Source organism: Echiichthys vipera (assembly GCF_963691815.1).
Source record: "Echiichthys vipera genome assembly, chromosome: 10".
Taxonomy (NCBI): domain Eukaryota; kingdom Metazoa; phylum Chordata; class Actinopteri; order Perciformes; family Trachinidae; genus Echiichthys; species Echiichthys vipera.
This window is the reverse complement of record NC_139835.1, coordinates 17306550-17323177: the sequence shown is the minus strand read 5'-3', so window position 1 is coordinate 17323177 and position 16628 is coordinate 17306550. Positions and strand designations below refer to the sequence as shown.

Below are 16628 nucleotides of genomic sequence, written 5' to 3'. Positions count from 1 at the left end.
ATGACCGATAAGAGTCGTGCGAGATAGGCAGGAGAGCTGTTAGAGGAAGTAGCCTACTTTAAAAGAGCGCAACAGGTCGTGCTGAGGTTTGTACCTCTGCTGGATTTGAATGAACCATTTGACAGACAGACTGGCAGAGTAACGTTGGCAGCCTCCTATCAGATGTTTGTCACTTTCCCTCTTTCTTTATACAGGCGGATATTCGGGCATTTTGCGCCACCTTGTGAGTGAACCGCTCCCCCAGCAGAGCCTGCATACACCTGTCACAAGATGGTGTCAAGACTGTGCACTCTTCGACACCACATAGACGAGGTCAGCTGCTGTGCCTTCTCTCCATCCCTCCTCGCCACCTGCTCCGGGGATAAAACTCTCCGTGTGTATAACGCTGCGGACTTCTCGGAGCTTCCTTTCTCTCCTCTCTCGGGCCACTGCTACGGGGTTCACTGCTGCTGCTTCAGCTCATGTGGCGGCTACCTGTTCAGCTGCTCCACTGACGGAACCGCCATCGTGTGGGGCTCGGAGACAGGTGAGGTGGTCGCGGTGCTGCAGCACCCGGCCCGCAGTCCGCTCAGAGTGTGCGCGGTGGCACCAGACTCCTCCCTGCTGCTGGCTGGGGCCTGCGACGGCTCCGTGGCCCTCTGGGACTTCCCCTCCAAGACATTACGCAGGTAACGTTACTGTGTTCAGAGGCGATTCTAGAGTCTGTTGGGGCCCTAGGCAAAAATTCAGAGGGTGCCCCTTGAACCAGTGTTCATCACCATTAGTCTATTTTATAAATAATCGTACACCAACAAAAACATTGTGAAATGTAAAAAAATATATAGATTTCAAAAATGCACATTTGAGTTATTTTCAAAATGTGAATACAAACATTAAAATAAAAACTTGAGTGGAGTCAGGTGGGGCCCCTTAGAGAGGTCAGGTCTCCTACTATCATCGCAAACTTTGCGCTAAGTCCGCCCTTGGTTACTGTTGCTAGGCCTGTCAAACTTTCTTGTCAATATGGCGTTTTTTTATTGTATCAGTGAGGAATATTCCAAAGGATATAACAAAACTAAACATTTCAGAGCTATATTCACAATATAATTTAAATTTGTTGGCAGATCCCGTTCCATAAAATAGGGTCCCTATGCCAAGGGCAGGCACCACACGTCTCGACAATTCACCGGAAGGAACAACCAGGCTTGGATTAGTGTTACATTGAGCCCAGTCTTGAATGAATTGAACTTTTTTCTGAAGAAAGATTAGAATGACTTCCCTCGCTATCAAGGCAGGTTTAACAATAGAGAAACATGGATGAGAGTAATGAACGCAACCAGCTAGACAAGCACTTATTGACTGGGAGGAAATATGTTGAGAAGTCTTTATCTGAGGATCACAGCTTTTTACAAGCACCCTCGGGGCTGCTGTGTCTCTCTAATTAAGACTCTCACAGGTTGTTCTAATGTGTTCATCTAACCTTGTCTATTACAGATGCAGTGCAGTGAGCGAGGCCAGTGTTGTGGCCTGCTGCTTCTCTTCCTGTAGCCAGATGTTTGTGACCGGCTGTACCCTGGGGAACCTTAAACTGTGGGATACAGACATCAACCTTCTGCATGCTGAGAAGGACGCCCACGACTTGGGAGTCCTCTGCTGCAGCTTTGCAACACAGTTTAAAGTTGGTGAGGTCTTACTTTTTAAATAGTCTGTCACCCAAATCACATATATATATATATATATATATTTATTCACTTATCAATATTGGTGTCTAGACATGCAGGTATTTGTTTATTGATGGGTTTTTTTATGTGATTGTTTTCAGTCATATCATTTATTTTCTTTCATGCGCTTCAAATTCTGCTTTTTCCTGTTGTTAATCATTGTAAACTGAATATCTTTGGGTTTTGGACTCTTGATCAGACAAAACAAGCTAGTTTTTTCACTATTCTGACATTTTATTGACCAGATGGTAGTGTGTAGATTTAGATTTCTTCAGCAGAGAACTTTTCAACTTATTCACTGTCTTTTGTGATTTTTGGCTGAACTAATCCTTTTGATTGTAACAGGAAAAAACAGGTAAGCATTTTATTTTGTTTTTCCTTACATAACATGAATTCATCCTGCACAGATTCATCTGAAATCAGTCGCAGTTAGTTTAAATCAACCTGTTGAATCCTTACCCTAATCCTAATCATTTATGCCTCATACAGTGTAAAAGAAGCTTGCCATGCGTTGTTACACATCTCAAACAGGCCGTCAGATGATATTTGCCTTCTTTTGTTATTAAAGTCAGTCACGCATGAACATTAAGATAGAGTGAATGTGACTGTTTCTTTTGATCTACAGAGAGCTGCTGTGTGGAGTTTCGACTGGTTTCCTGCGGACAGGACAGCCTGCTGAAAATATGGATCGTTTCCCAGCGTGAAGGAGCAGGTAGGCCGACCCCCCCACCCCCCACACCCCCACGCTTCCTCAACTGAAAGCACTCTCACTCCATTTCGAGAGAGAGAGAGAGACACCTGCTGACTGTTTAACCTTGAAATCACTCTGCAGAATAGAGGAATTTTATTAGTGTGTGGAATAAATCAGCTGCACCCCGACTCATTAATAATAGATCACTTTAAGACACTCTGCTAAAAGTGTGTGTGTGTGTGTGTGTGTGTGTGTGTGTGTGTGTGTGTGTGTGTGTGTGTGTGTGTGTGTGTGTGTGTGTGTGTGTGTGTGTGTGTGTGTGTGTGTGTGTGTGTGTGTGTGTGTGTGTGTGTGTGTGTGTGTGTGTGTGTGTGTGTGTGTGTGTGTGTGTGTGTGTGTGTCAGTCTCAGTCTCAGGTGCATACAGTATATCTACTGACGGCAGAACAAGAACATTTCATGTATGTTCACAGGCTGTGTAACTAGCCTGCAGTCTGACTCTCCATCAGTGCATGAACATGCCACGTTGTTAGCTCATAAGATGTGTTGCCAAGGTAACGGTTGTTTCTGGGGAGGATGTGATGTTTCTTACGAGGTGACCTGCTGCGCTCCATGGGGATTTTTCATCACTGCACAGCTTGTAGAAAGACAGAGAACAATATCTGTCCATGTGTCATTTCTTTAACATGTATCTTTCACATACTGTGGAGGAGCTTTTAACCAGCCTGAAATGTACATTTACCTTGCAAAAGGATTGCATGCTTGGACCCCTCTTCCATTGAGTAAGAGACTCAAGTGTAGATGATTGTAGAGTATTTTCTACCTGTTCTATATGAAGTGTCATGAGATAACTCATGTAGTGATTTCACACTATAAAAATCAAAATTGACTCACTTTAGGGAATCACAGGGCCAATATTGAAGCTGTGATCATCGTCTTTATGGAACAGTTTTCTCATCCTATCTTACTTTGTGTTAGCAGCCTCCTATTTGTATGGCCTCATATCCAGAGGAAGCGGTCTTATTCCAGCTCTTTAGTGTCAAATCTTTCATGTTGTCAAAGTTTTGAAGCATTTTCCGTTCACGAAGCAGCATACCTCTCGATAAAACTTCACATTTATTTTCTCAAATGTACAGTTAGATTTTTCTTAATCGTGTTTTTTTTCTTTCTTTACTGAGAGGTTCGGGTGCTTCACGTCACATCATGAATGTTCATGCAAATAACTAATTATGCGCCCACAGAGCCTGACAGTACAACAGTATTTTCACTGTAATGGAGAGGAGTGAGGTTTGATTGAATACATGTGTATTACAGGCTGATAACTGTAAACTGCAGTAGGTAAGAGCAAAAAAAATGCCATAATTTGAATCAGAGTGAGAAATCTTCTTGAAGCTCTCTCACCTGATCCAATAAGAACCCTATCTATCTTAAATGAAAGTCTCCCATCATAACTAGATTTTCGAAAGCCTGAAAACAGAGCCAAGAGGAGCTGACAAAGTCACATAGGATTTAGACATGATGACTTATTACCTTGCATTTAGAAGTCTGTTAAGCTGGGAAAGTCTTAGTTTCTTTGCCAAAAAGAAAATCTTTTGTTTCTAAACAGCTGTCAGCAGGTGGCACAGCTGCAGGCTAGAAAGACAGAAGAGAGTTATTGACAAAAAGTTTTGAGTGAGGGAGATGATTCACTTTGAAGTGTGTGTTTGTGCATCAGTTTCAGAGACAACTTACGGGCAAATTGCAGGAGGTTGGCAGGTAACAAATACAGACACAATATTCATTTGTGTGTGTGTGTGTGTGTGTGTGTGTGTGTGTGTGTGTGTGTGTGTGTGTGTGTGTGTGTGTGTGTGTGTGTGTGTGTGTGTGTGTGTGTGTGTGTGTGTGTGTGTGTGTGTGTGTGTGTGTGTGTGTGTGTGTGTGTGTGTGTGTGTGTGTGTGTGTGTGTGTGTGTGTGTGTGTGTGTCTGTGTCTGTGTTTTTGCTGACCCTCAGACTGTGCCATGAAGCTGCTTCACACTCTCACCAGCCAGTCGGCTCCAGTTCTGTCTTGTGCCTTCTCTTCCGATGGAGAGCTGGTCGTCTCTGGGTAAGACACACGCACACAAACACACAAATCACCTCATCTGATCATCACATTTGTAAGCAGCACTAACTACTAACACCTCCTGCGTTGGAAGCTGAATCAATTTTCGTGTTAATTGACTCTCATGTTTTTGTAATGTCATTTGTTTTATTAGTTTCTGTGAAATAATTTGACAAATGACGTTTAAGAGTCCCTCCACCATGTTGAAAATGTATGCAGTAAACAGCAGATGCCACTGCTGAGCACAGATCCTGCTGTTCTAACAGTCGGCCACAGGAGGAGTGTATTTTGTTGTGTGCTTCTCTTTGCATTGCACTGAAACATTTGAATAATGCCTGTGTTTTTGTTTGAATCAATTTTTTCCCTTTTTATTATTATTCTAAAATACAAACATGCATATGGATTCTTAAAAGTAAGTTTACCATCTACTTATTCAACAGTTCGGTGGATAAAAGTGTTGCAATATATGATGCGGTAAGTAAGGCACAAAAAACACTTACAGAATGTTTCTTTTGTTTGGCTTTGCTGCTCAAGTTAATTGCTTTCTAAAACCATAAATACCTGCCACTGTAAATACAGAGATACCAAATATTCCCATCCTATCCCTGTTTGTTTGTACTTTGTATACAGAACCAGGGAACCCTGCTCCACACTTTGAAACAGCACGACAGGTAAATGACCTGACCTCCTGCCGCTATACAATCTCTGCAGCTATCAGGCAAACTGCATAATAGGAGTCCAGGTGTTTCCGATCAAAACGGGGGATTTTTGCTTGATTAGTTTTTCCCAGAAGCACTGGGTGCAGTGATGCAATAGTATATTCTCCAGCGCTGCTTTCCAGACAGTCATTGAAGTGGCTCTGCAGGTAGGCACCACCAGAGCTCTTTGAAGTGCATGAAAGGATTTAAGATACTGTACGATCTAAGACTGGATTTTTATTTTTTTTTGAAGGCTAGAGAGAACCTGACTTTAAAAGTCGATCTTTTCCTGTGCTAGTTTTAGTCTGTCATACATACCCTTCACATTTCTGTTCCTCTTCCTTCTCCCTACAGGTACGTGACTGCTGTTGCTTTGTCTCCCACCATGCCATGGATCGCAACTGGCTCCATGGACAAAACTGTAAACGTGTGGAGAATAGGAGATGCAGTCAGCAGAACTGGTGAATACTTAACAGAGAATTGTTTAGAGGGCGCCTACAAATGCACAAATGTATCACTCCTTTTTTTAAAAACAACGGTTAGCACTGGTTTAAAGCGCAGGAGCATTTGGAGCCTCCCAAAAGAGTGTTTTGGGAGATATCCAGCAGCAGAAGCTCCTATTACATGTGTATTGCTGTCTGGCTACGGTGTCTAGAGGAGGAGTTGTGATTGATGTTTATTGGTGCAGCCGGGCAAACTACCACTGAGCCTCAGAGAGCTGTTGTTACGGACGTGATTTCTCTTTTGAAAGCAGTTCCAACCCAACATGAAAGAAAATATTTGGAATAGCAAATGAAAAGGTGCAATCGTTAGACATCTGGAGGACTTGAAGCTTCATCAGGGCAGCCCATCTGCCATTAGTCAGGTTGACGTTAACAAAGCAAAGACCATCTCAATGAAGAACTGCCTTTTTTTCATGCCTCTACCCATTTCTCTCTTTATCTCCACTTTTCTTTAATCTTTCTTTTTACTTGTAAAAGTTATTCCCTTTTATGTTTTTCTGCAGCAGCTGAATCAAGGCAGACAGTGTGCCAAGGTAAATTAGTGCATTACTCTGTTTTTTTTTCCATTATAAATTATCCACAGCCTACTCTTTGAGCTAAAGAAAACACTGCTGTTTTATTGTATTATGTCCTTTATGTGTGAATGGTTAAGATATCAGAGGCTAGTAAAGGTGTTTAGAGCATTTAATGAATTGATACGTCCTGAAAACATCTTGTCTTTTTTTTTTGCATGTGATGGACATCTTTTCTGTGGTTTTCTGTTTTTCAGAAAACCACAGAAATATGTATATATGTGTATATACGGTATAGTGTGTTGTGTGAATCCAAAGAAACCCAAATCTGCTGTGGTGAAGCTAATGGGGGTCCAAAAAAGAAAATAAATAGGGACTGTAAGGCTGGCATTAATCAACAGTTTTCTCAATGCCAGTAAATCTAATGAAAAACACTAAAACAAAAAGATGTTGGTCTCTCAACCATAAACCATAGACTGTATAAAAAATGGACGTAGCCTCTACGTCGAGGTCCGGTCTCTCGACTTGATCCAATCGTACTCACCTACTGGAGTCACCATCTTGTCAGACTTTGACTCCGCCTCATTTCCTCTTACCAAAAAAGGTAAGATGTGACGGTGGGGGGAGGGAGATATGTCCATCTGGCTGACGTATACCTCTGAGGAGAAGTGAGGGCCAGCGGCTAGCTGTCACGCAAGACCCACTTCAGCGTTCTCATAGAGATATGAACTAAACATACAGACTAGGATGTCTTTTTTGTACCAGGCCTTAAATAGGTTTAATCATGCTGTGAAAATGGCCTGTTTAACATGGGGGTCAATAAGAAATTGCTCTATTATGCAAAATGCTCCTAGTGGCCACTTGGAAAACTGCAATATTTGGCACTTCCGTATTGGATCAACACTAAAGTCGCTCTGGTGGGGGCTTGCTCTCAACACCTTCCCAAAACCAAAACTGGCTAAATTGTAAAAAATGGTCATAGTTTTATTTTCAAAAAAAGGCTCTATAATTTCTCAAAACATATGGACACAGAGGTTTTTAGCCATCCTAGCGCTGTGACTCGGAATAGCCATGAAATATGACGCAGATATTCTTCTCTCCTCAGAAAATAGAGTTAAATGTGGCCTACTGTATGAATAAAGACTTGCAAAACTAAGTACATTCCTATCAGCCACATACAGTATGTACTTTAGTGCTAATTAGCAAATGTAAGGCAGCAGTAAACATTTGCTAATCATTAGCATGTTAGCAATGTCATTGTAAACATACCAGCATGCTGACGTTAGCTCCTAGTTCAAAGTAAGCCAAGTGTAGCTGCAAAGAGCCACTAGAGAGCTACTGCCCGGCATGCTTTCGGTATGGCCCTTCTCTAAAGCCATTTTTAGATTGAACTCCAGACAATGTGAGAAGAATCAGATCGGGACATAGCCTTGAGTTTCCCGTTCACCCATTTACTGGTTTAGGTGCAGGATGGTGCCTGGGTGGAGCGTACAGGAGGCAGGAAATGACACGGACTAACACTGTAGCTGGTTCGTAGTTTGGCCATAAACAACTGAATCTCTTGACATTCATTGAATTTAGCCATTCACGATTTTTGTCCATGACCCTTAAGATATTTTTTTTAATCTTGTCGTCTCTCAGGTTAAACATTTATCTTTGGGTAAATTACCCTTCTGCTTCGCTGTAGTGGGTTTCTTAGTCATTACTTTGTTGCCGAGGATTTTCCAGAGATTCTCTATGGGGTTTAGATCTGGACTCTTTTATTGTTTCAATATTCCTCGCTTCGAGGAACTGCATAACCCATTTTGCAGTGTGACTGGACTACCTTGCTTTGGGGCCGTATACATGCTGTTTCTTTGTCTGGGAAACACGAGACACATCACGTTACTGCGTTCCAAAAGTTGAACTTTGTTTGACTAAGAGCGTGGCTGTTGCACCCTGAAAGTGCCTGAAAATAGGAGTGTGCATGCTGCGTTTACATTAAGAATAATTGAGCGTGCACAAAAAGGCTGCATGTGTACAGCCTCTTAGCCTGCTGCTACCATGACCCAGTCTTGGATAAAGGGGCAGAAAATTGAAGGATGGATGATAAAGAGAGTTTCATATGTGCATCTGTCCAAGTAATTAAGCACTGCAGTCTGAGCCGTCCCAGTCTGCAGCAAAACTCTGTGAGGTTTTCATGCTTTTGGCACAGTGGTTTCATGACTCAGCCTCCTAGACTGGGAGACTCCACACTCTATCAGCCAGACTGCAGAGAGGAGATGGTGTTACTCGGCTCACTGTTGTGCAGACACAATAATTGGATATTTCCACTCATTCCAACGATGCTTGGGGCAGGAGTTTTACTTAAATCACTTTTAAACAATTCTGTACTTTGTCTTTAGTGCTGCTGTTAACCCGTATGGCAAACAAGATGGTAAAGATTGCCTGCAGTATGTTAGCATATTAGTATCCGAGAGCAAATCCTTGCCTCTAGACGTGCTGTTTTGCCATACAATTTGAGTGAGTAGGGTTTTATCGGCTCGACCAGCAAACGGACCAGTCCTGTAACTGCAAATATCTGATTGAATGAGTGGTGACGTGAGGGTCTGTGCGTTTACAGCATGGTTTACAGCCGTTCTCGGAGGTGCAGCTATCAAACAGGCCAGGCAGGCTTGGGGCCCCAGGCCATAAGGGGGCTCCCAAGGGCTGACAAACTTGAATCCACAGCAGTGTCTTCAAATGAAGCAACCCCCACCTGTCAACATACTTCCATGTTCCACACAGAGAGCGTGTTTAGAAGTATTTGTGAACACCGCCACTCGCGCATCTCATGGAACAGATAGTCAGCCTGGTGAAAGCAGGTTAACCAGCCACTGTCTCGCCACTCTGGAGCTGCAGCTGGTGACAGGCTGGCAGACACCAACCCATTGTCCCAACTTGTCACATACAGAGGCTTGTCTGGGAAGACGCAGACAGTGTGGGTTGAATGACAATGCTCATATGCTGGTACTGTATACGTTGTAATGTTAAAATGTTCAAAAAAAGACTCATCCCCATTACCTTAATTATTTGTGTCAAGTGTGGCCCATGGTGTTTTTTTTTTGTTTTTTTGAGGGGGTGGGGGTATGCGTTGTTTGGGAATTATCCAGGACAGAAGAAGGGTGAAACCTAACGTTGTTAACGTAGTAATGAACAACACCTTCCAGTCTTTTGGGTTATTCTTCACACAGCTAATGATTGCAGATGAGTACCACAAGGCTGCTGCAGGGTGTCATTAACGAGGGCCGGTGCACAACGGGCCAGATCGTCTCAGCCGTGTGATAAATGATGGACGTTCACTCACATAGTGTCCTGTGAAGAGTGATGAGCTGCATGCTGGCAAAATCTGCAGTAACACAACCCTGGGTTTGATTTTGTTTTTGGTAGATCACATGCTTGAGTGTGAGGTCAGCAATGTGTGCGTGCGTGAAGGAAACTAATTGTCACTTCCATATCAGCACAGGGATTTTGTCCTTTTCTGTCGAGTGTGAGGGAAAGTCTTTGTTTGCAGCAGATATGTTATAATAGCAGAGCCCTTCCTGCTTTCCTGTTGTGCGTTTTTGCAGGAAGGAAGTTGCGGTGTCACTCCAGGCTGCTGGTCGCTGATTGGTCGGAGGAGGATGTGCAGACTTGGCTCTGCGAGGAAGAACTGCCGGAGCTCGTCAGCATCTTTAAAGCCAACAACATTGACGGAGCAGAGCTCGGCCAGCTGAACAAAGAAACCGCAGCAGAGCTGGGAATTGGTGAGGATATAAAACAAAGTCACGTACATTAGTGTACAGTACACACACTCACACACACACACTGGGACCCCGGTGTTTTTTTGTTGGGGATTTACTGTTTGATCCTAAAAACATGACAAGCTTCAATTGGATAGCATGATATAAGCCGCTTTTTTTAATCGATGTACTGATTCTACTTCCCCGCTCCAATCCATCCACAACTCTTCCCCAAACAGTGATCTGACTTAGGTACGTGAAGCTGCAACATTTCTATCTGCTTATACAATCACAAATCACGCTGTGAGAACAGTACTCCATTGGATGACCTTTACGTCACAAACAATGATAATCCCTCGGAAAATAACATTAGTCCATTCAGGGTCGTCCAAGGTTCCAGAGTGGAAATTCCCTGTACCAACTGCAGCCAGAAAACAAAATATTTCTCCCTGCAGTGGATGGAAATACTGGATCAACATTAGCTAAGATTAGCATCAAAATCAACAATGCACTTACTGTATGTTTTTAAAAGGAATAGTTTAACCTTGATAACTGTTTGATACTACCCTTACATCTGCCCGTGAGGGTCAGCTTAACTTAGAATAAAGACTCGTCGTTTTTTATGCCTCCGTACCGGCAACATCTGTGGCCGTGGCTTTATGTTTCCGGGTTGTCTGTCCATCCGTCCCGCTCACGTTAAAATTATATCTTACCTCAGCTTTAGAGGTGCTTTTAGGTGGATTTTTGTCTCCTTCACACAGACCCAAGCTAAAAAAAAGTCACTATTAACATCAGATTTATGTATGTGACATATATTTCAATCATGAACATTCACCAACATATACTGCAGATAATGTGATTTATTTCACACAGTATTGTGAAACACTTTGTTTAATCTCTTTAAAGGATAAAATAAGAAGCTCATAACTGCAGTGAAATAATATGTTTAATTTAAAAATGCACTTTTGATTGACATGTTATGGATCCATGCTTTGACTGCAAAATTATACACACAAAACTGTATGCACACTTGGACAAGCATGTGCATGATGGGGGGGTGAAGGTCCTTGAGGCAGCGGCTGTGGGTTTGAGTCCGACCTGCGGCCCTTTGCTGCATGTCCCCCCCTCTTTCACCCCATTTCCTGTCTGTCCTATCTAATAAAGGCTTGAAAACTGCCCAAAAAATAATTTCTAAAAAAAAAAAAAAAAGCATGTGCACAACCTCACTACAGATTACTCTGCAGATTGCAGATTGTGTTGAAACAACACATTTAGGGGATTGTTTACCTTGTATTTTGTGCGCTTCATAAATGTATGGGTGCTCTCCAGATTGTATTTCAATGCTGGTAGTCAGCTAAGCACATCTTGCATTCTCATTTATACAGTTTTGAGGGGAATTTAGCAAACTGTTAATACGCTGAATGAATGCCATAATGCCTGGTGCTTTCTGCCAACTATAATCATGTAACTATGTGTCACAGTCCCACCCATAATCATGGTAAAAACACCCTTCTGGCTATTGTTGTTTGCTTTAATTGGACAGCAGTGAAAAAGCAACAGTAAAACCAACTTCACTTGCCTGCTGCTCAGTTATGCAAAGCATGTCCTATGGACTGAGCATCTCTTTTCCATGTGTTTAGTATGGAGGACAGCTCTCATCATTACCACAGCACAAGGACAGAGGAAACAGCAGATCGCCACATTTCCTATCCTTTTTGTGCTGTGCAACCAACAACTATCATTTTCCATGCGTGCTGTCTGCGTAAATGAGTGTGCATGCATAGACAAACCTAATTTTACCACACACACGCACACACACAGACAAAAATTAGATTCCCTTGCACTTTACTTAATAAAATATTCATGAATCTTTGAGTAAGGATGGGGAAAAAAAGTTCCTCGGATATAATTCAGTGTATCTCTGTGGAGACAGCCTCATTCTGCAGTTTTATTGTAACGTCTCATCAAATTATCAATCTATATGTAAAGTGGACTGTGTAGTACTAATGGCTTGTGCCCCCCTTGAAAAATGTGGGAACTTATGGAAATCTTAAACCCTATAGAGCTGTTGAGTGCCATTTCTATCCAAGAGTAATTTATTGGATTAATTGAAGGACTTAAACGGTTCAACGTTTTTCATCGAGAGAGGACAAGGAGTATTATTTGTGATTGCGACAGAAGGCCTCCCCTACTGCATCTGCCAGTTTTACTTGAATGCAGGATTTTCAAGGCCAATAATATGAGGTAGGCAGTCTGCATCTGTACTTGAATGTTTTTACTCCCTCCATTTCTTTTTTCTTCTCTATGAATGAGTGCAATATTAAGACTCATAATATGTCATTTGCTGTATCACCACAGAATTAGACTGAACACGAACAGTTTTGCAGGAAGAATGGGAAATATTTCCCTGTCTAGGTGCACAAAGCTGGTAGAGACATATCCAGACAGACTGATGGCTGTAATTAAAGCAAAAGGTGCCTCCACAAAGTATTAAATCTGGGGACTCATCACTTTTCCAACCCTGCTTTTCAAATTTTTAATTTTTATTACTTTTCAGAAATTTAGAAATTTGAATTTTGTAAGGCAAAATGTGTAAATCATGCTGGAAAAAAATATTTTTATAAGTATTATCATTTCAGGCTGTAAAACAAAAAAGTGACTATTTTCAACGGGTATCAGAACGTTCTATAGGCACTTTATGTGTTAAAGGTTCACACAGTCATCAGACACAACTTTAAGCCATAGTTGTATGTTTTTGAACTTGTGTTCCAAAAAGCCTCCCCTTTTGTTCTTTGTTTTTATATATATATATATATCCTCTAAGCAATTTCAGTCAAAAGCAACTGGACTTGGTTATTTGTCTAGGAAGACGTTTCACCTCTCATCCAAGAGAGATAAGTGGTGTCTAAGACCTCCTCCTGTGTTTAGCGATGGTTTCTCTACTTTTACATTGATGGCTTCTTTTACTTCTCTTTCCACTCCTTTAAACTCCTTCAAAGGAGTAACCCCCAGCCATTGGTTTAGACATGTGGACGACACATATATAAAAAAAAAAAAAAAATCCAAAATCAAATCCAAAGAGGTGCGAACTTTTTCTGAACATATGAACTCTATGGACAGAAACAACAAGTTCACCAGAGAAGACGTCAAGGACAATAGTTTGCCTTTCTTAGACTGTGACGTCCATATGGGGAATGACAGGAGCCTCCACATTGGGGTATACAGAAGAAACACTCACACAGACCAATATCTACTTTTTAACTCTCACCACCCTTTGGAACACAAGCTTGGTGTTATCAGAACCCTGCAACACAGAGCTGATAACGTACCCACCAGCTCACAGGCCCAAGGGGAAGAACCTGAGAGGCGCCCTCACAACTTGTGGCTACCCTGGACCTTCGTGAAAACGGCAGCTGCTTCCAGAAAGAAAACAAAAGGGGTTGAGAAAGATAAAGAAAACAAGAGAAACAACATAGTCATTTCGTATGTGGCTGGGGTATCAGAGAAACTCAGGAGGATCTTCAACAAACACTGCATCCCTGTGTATTTCAAACCCAGTAACACACTCAGACAGAGACTAGTACATCCCAAGGACAGAAAACCACACTCCCACAAAAGCAACCTGGTTTATGCTGTCCAATGCAACGAGGAATGCAAAGATCTCTACATTACAGAAACAAAACAACCACTGCATAAACGCATGGCCCAACACAGGAGAGCTAACTCCTCAGGCCTGGACTCGGCTGTCCACTTACACCTCAAGGAGAAAGCCCACTCCTTTGATGACAACAATGTCCACATCTTGGACAGAGAGGACAGATGGTTTGAAAGAGGAGTAAAAGAAGCCATCTATGTAAAAGTAGAGAAACCATCGCTAAACAGAGGAGGAGGTCTGAGACACCACTTATCTCCAATTTACAATGCTGCCCTTTCATCCCTTCCCAGGAGATCCAACAATCTAACCTCAAAGAACAACTGTTCACAAATGGCCCGGGTGACCACAGCAACTGTCGTTCAGACTCAATAGAGCACTAACGAAGTATTTTAGACTACTTTTGGGTAGGTATATAAACCAAATAGAGGATCATTTCCCCATCAGAAGTATATTCCTGGCAATAGTTCGTACCACAACTTGTAATTTGTTAGATAAACTTAACTATTATGTGTCCCCATTGTATTATCAGAAAAATGCACTGTTAGAAAAACTGAAAACAGTATCCCTTTTCTTAGCGATAGATAGATTTCTTTGTGTCAGGTATTTCTTTCTGCAGGAGGGGACCTTGGTGTTTCAACATAGCATTTAAAATAAATGAAAGAATTATTTCCTTTTAAGTCTTGCTATTGTCCCAACCATTAAAATGTGACTGTGTAAAGTTGATTCCTTAACCTTGAAAAAGATACAGTATGTTGTTTTTTTTTAAAACCTCTCACTACCTTTTTATCTCAGTTTGAAACTATTTGAACCTTGCAATATTTCAAAGTCTGATAGAAATACAGACAGGGAAATGGACAGAATAGTGAAACAATGAGAACTCTCTTCTGTTAGCACTATTCCTATGTTTTTACTAATAGATTTAACAGAACATCCCTTGAGAACGCACACTGGAAAATGTCACCGCAGCTGCTCTCATTCTCCATATATCCGTCTGCCACTGCACGAATGCACACACACTCTTAATTATGAGTGGCTGTAAAGGTCTGTTGTCGATGGTGGTGAAATCTGTAGCTGATGACAAATTCAAAGGGTTGCTGTCAGTGGGCAGAGATATGAGAGTTATTTCTTCTCTGTTGGAGTTTTAATTCTCAAGTAGAACAATGAAAGATGTGAACTTTTGAACTACAACTCACACAAACTCCTCAAAGGAGTCACCTTGCCTCTTTGTCGCAGCACAGATTGATCGAGCGACGGGCCAGATTTATTACCCCCTTTGTTTTAATCTGTGAGACCAGAGAGAGGACAAAGTCAGTCTGTCGAGTGTCTGCCGCCTCACTGATTCAGTTTCACAGAAAAAAAACCCCACTGAAGCTTCATAGTGGACATTTACATAAAAGATTTGAGCTTGTTTATGTTGAATACATAGTCTCTTTGATGATGAATTTGGATTGAAAAAATCCCTGCTTCATTAAGTTTGAAGTGTTACAAGAAATTGCACTGCGCGTGATGTAATTTACCAGTTGTACTGAGGAAGCGTGTTGGTTTTTTCAGAGTCCCTGGGCCTCCGCGGTCGTCTCCTGAGGAAAATCAAGGCCTTGAAGGCAGAGCAGAGCGCTTCAGAGGCCCCAGATGAGTTTCTGTGTCCGATCACCAGAGAGCTGATGAAGGACCCAGTCATCGCTGCAGGTTAGAGGACAAACGCTCAAGCCCTGTCTAATGTCTCAGACATGATCTCAGTGTGTAAGCTATCAATATGTGTGTCTGCTCCACAGACGGATATTCCTATGAGCGAGAATCCATCGAGAGCTGGATCAGGGGCAAGAATAAAACCAGCCCCATGACCAACCTGCTCCTACAGACCACCCTCCTCACCCCCAATAGATCTCTGAAGATGGCAATAACACGATGGAAGTCCAGCCAGTAGACAGCGGCTCATTCTAGCTTGTTTGCCAGCTACTCAGGTACTCTATCATTAGACAGGGGATAACAGGTGATCGATCTTATCATGGGAAGAAAAAAGTTTTGCTCACGGTACCACTTTAGTCAGTGGACAGTCCTATTTTTAGTCAAATACCTGCATACCTTCTAATTGTAAAAAGCATTAAACTGTATATCTGAAGACACTATCACTTCAAACAACTCTGTAATCATAAATGTAAAAATAACACATTATTCCTCTCTTTACTTACTTACTTACTTACTGAATTCATGAGAAATGAAAGGCACCACTTTTGGTAAACTAATGTTATCTACTGCTGATAATAAGCATCTGTTGTCCCATAATGTTCACGTTTCTGCTGTTTAAGTTTCATAAGCTCACTTTTACTATTGAGAAAATAGTGACAATGTAACTTTTTACAGAAGAAATAAAACAATCGTTCTCTTCCACATTTAAAATTAAATTCCATGAGCATTTAAGCATAATTTAACATAATTAATAATATTTGTTCCCCAGATCAACATCCTCTTAACATGACACATTAAAGAGATCTTTCAAACAATGTTTTTCCTCCTAGGTGCAATGTTTTAAGTTATGTTGTTGTTTTGAATCGGTTCAAAATGTTGAAATCATCTAGTTTCCAGTTTATAGACTACCGAGGGTTATACTCCTTAAAAAGCCTACGCCCTCCACAATATGACCAGTAGCAAGTGGTGGCTACTGTGAACTAATTTGAGACTGCTGTGAACTAATTTGAGACTGCTGTGAACATAGTATGAAACTATGATGACTAATCTCTGCTGCTACAGTTGCACTACATTTTGGTATTTCACACAGGTACTTGAAAAGTAAAGACAGGAAAATACTGTGCCATTGTCCTGTAACTGTCATTTGTGGCCACAGAGGCTGCTGTCCATCGAATTTCAGTGTCACTTTATTGATCCGTTGCATTATCCAGTACTTTTTGGCAGCAACCAAACAGCTGTATAATGTTTACACTCCTCTTTAGACTCATGATGATCAGGCAGCCCTGTGTTTAGAATAAAACTGAAAATAAAACTCAGCAGACCTTTTTGCTTTTTCCTCAGCGTGTCTTTATTTCTCTCTCC

General features: G+C 41.7%; 1 protein-coding gene across 1 annotated transcript; it reads left to right on the top strand.

Moving 5' to 3' along the window:
• Window positions 1–270: 270 nt before the first annotated feature.
• LOC310952516 (WD repeat, SAM and U-box domain-containing protein 1) lies at window positions 271–15504 on the top strand (the record flags this gene model as incomplete). The annotated part of the gene is made up of 11 exons (XM_083921134.1): window positions 271–668; window positions 1474–1661; window positions 2326–2412; window positions 4382–4475; window positions 4913–4946; window positions 5103–5143; window positions 5525–5631; window positions 6177–6206; window positions 9773–9949; window positions 15132–15266; window positions 15353–15504. 11 exons carry the CDS (start codon window positions 271–273, stop codon window positions 15502–15504), a joined length of 1443 nt encoding a protein of 480 aa, XP_083777260.1.
• Window positions 15505–16628: the final 1124 nt, after the last annotated feature.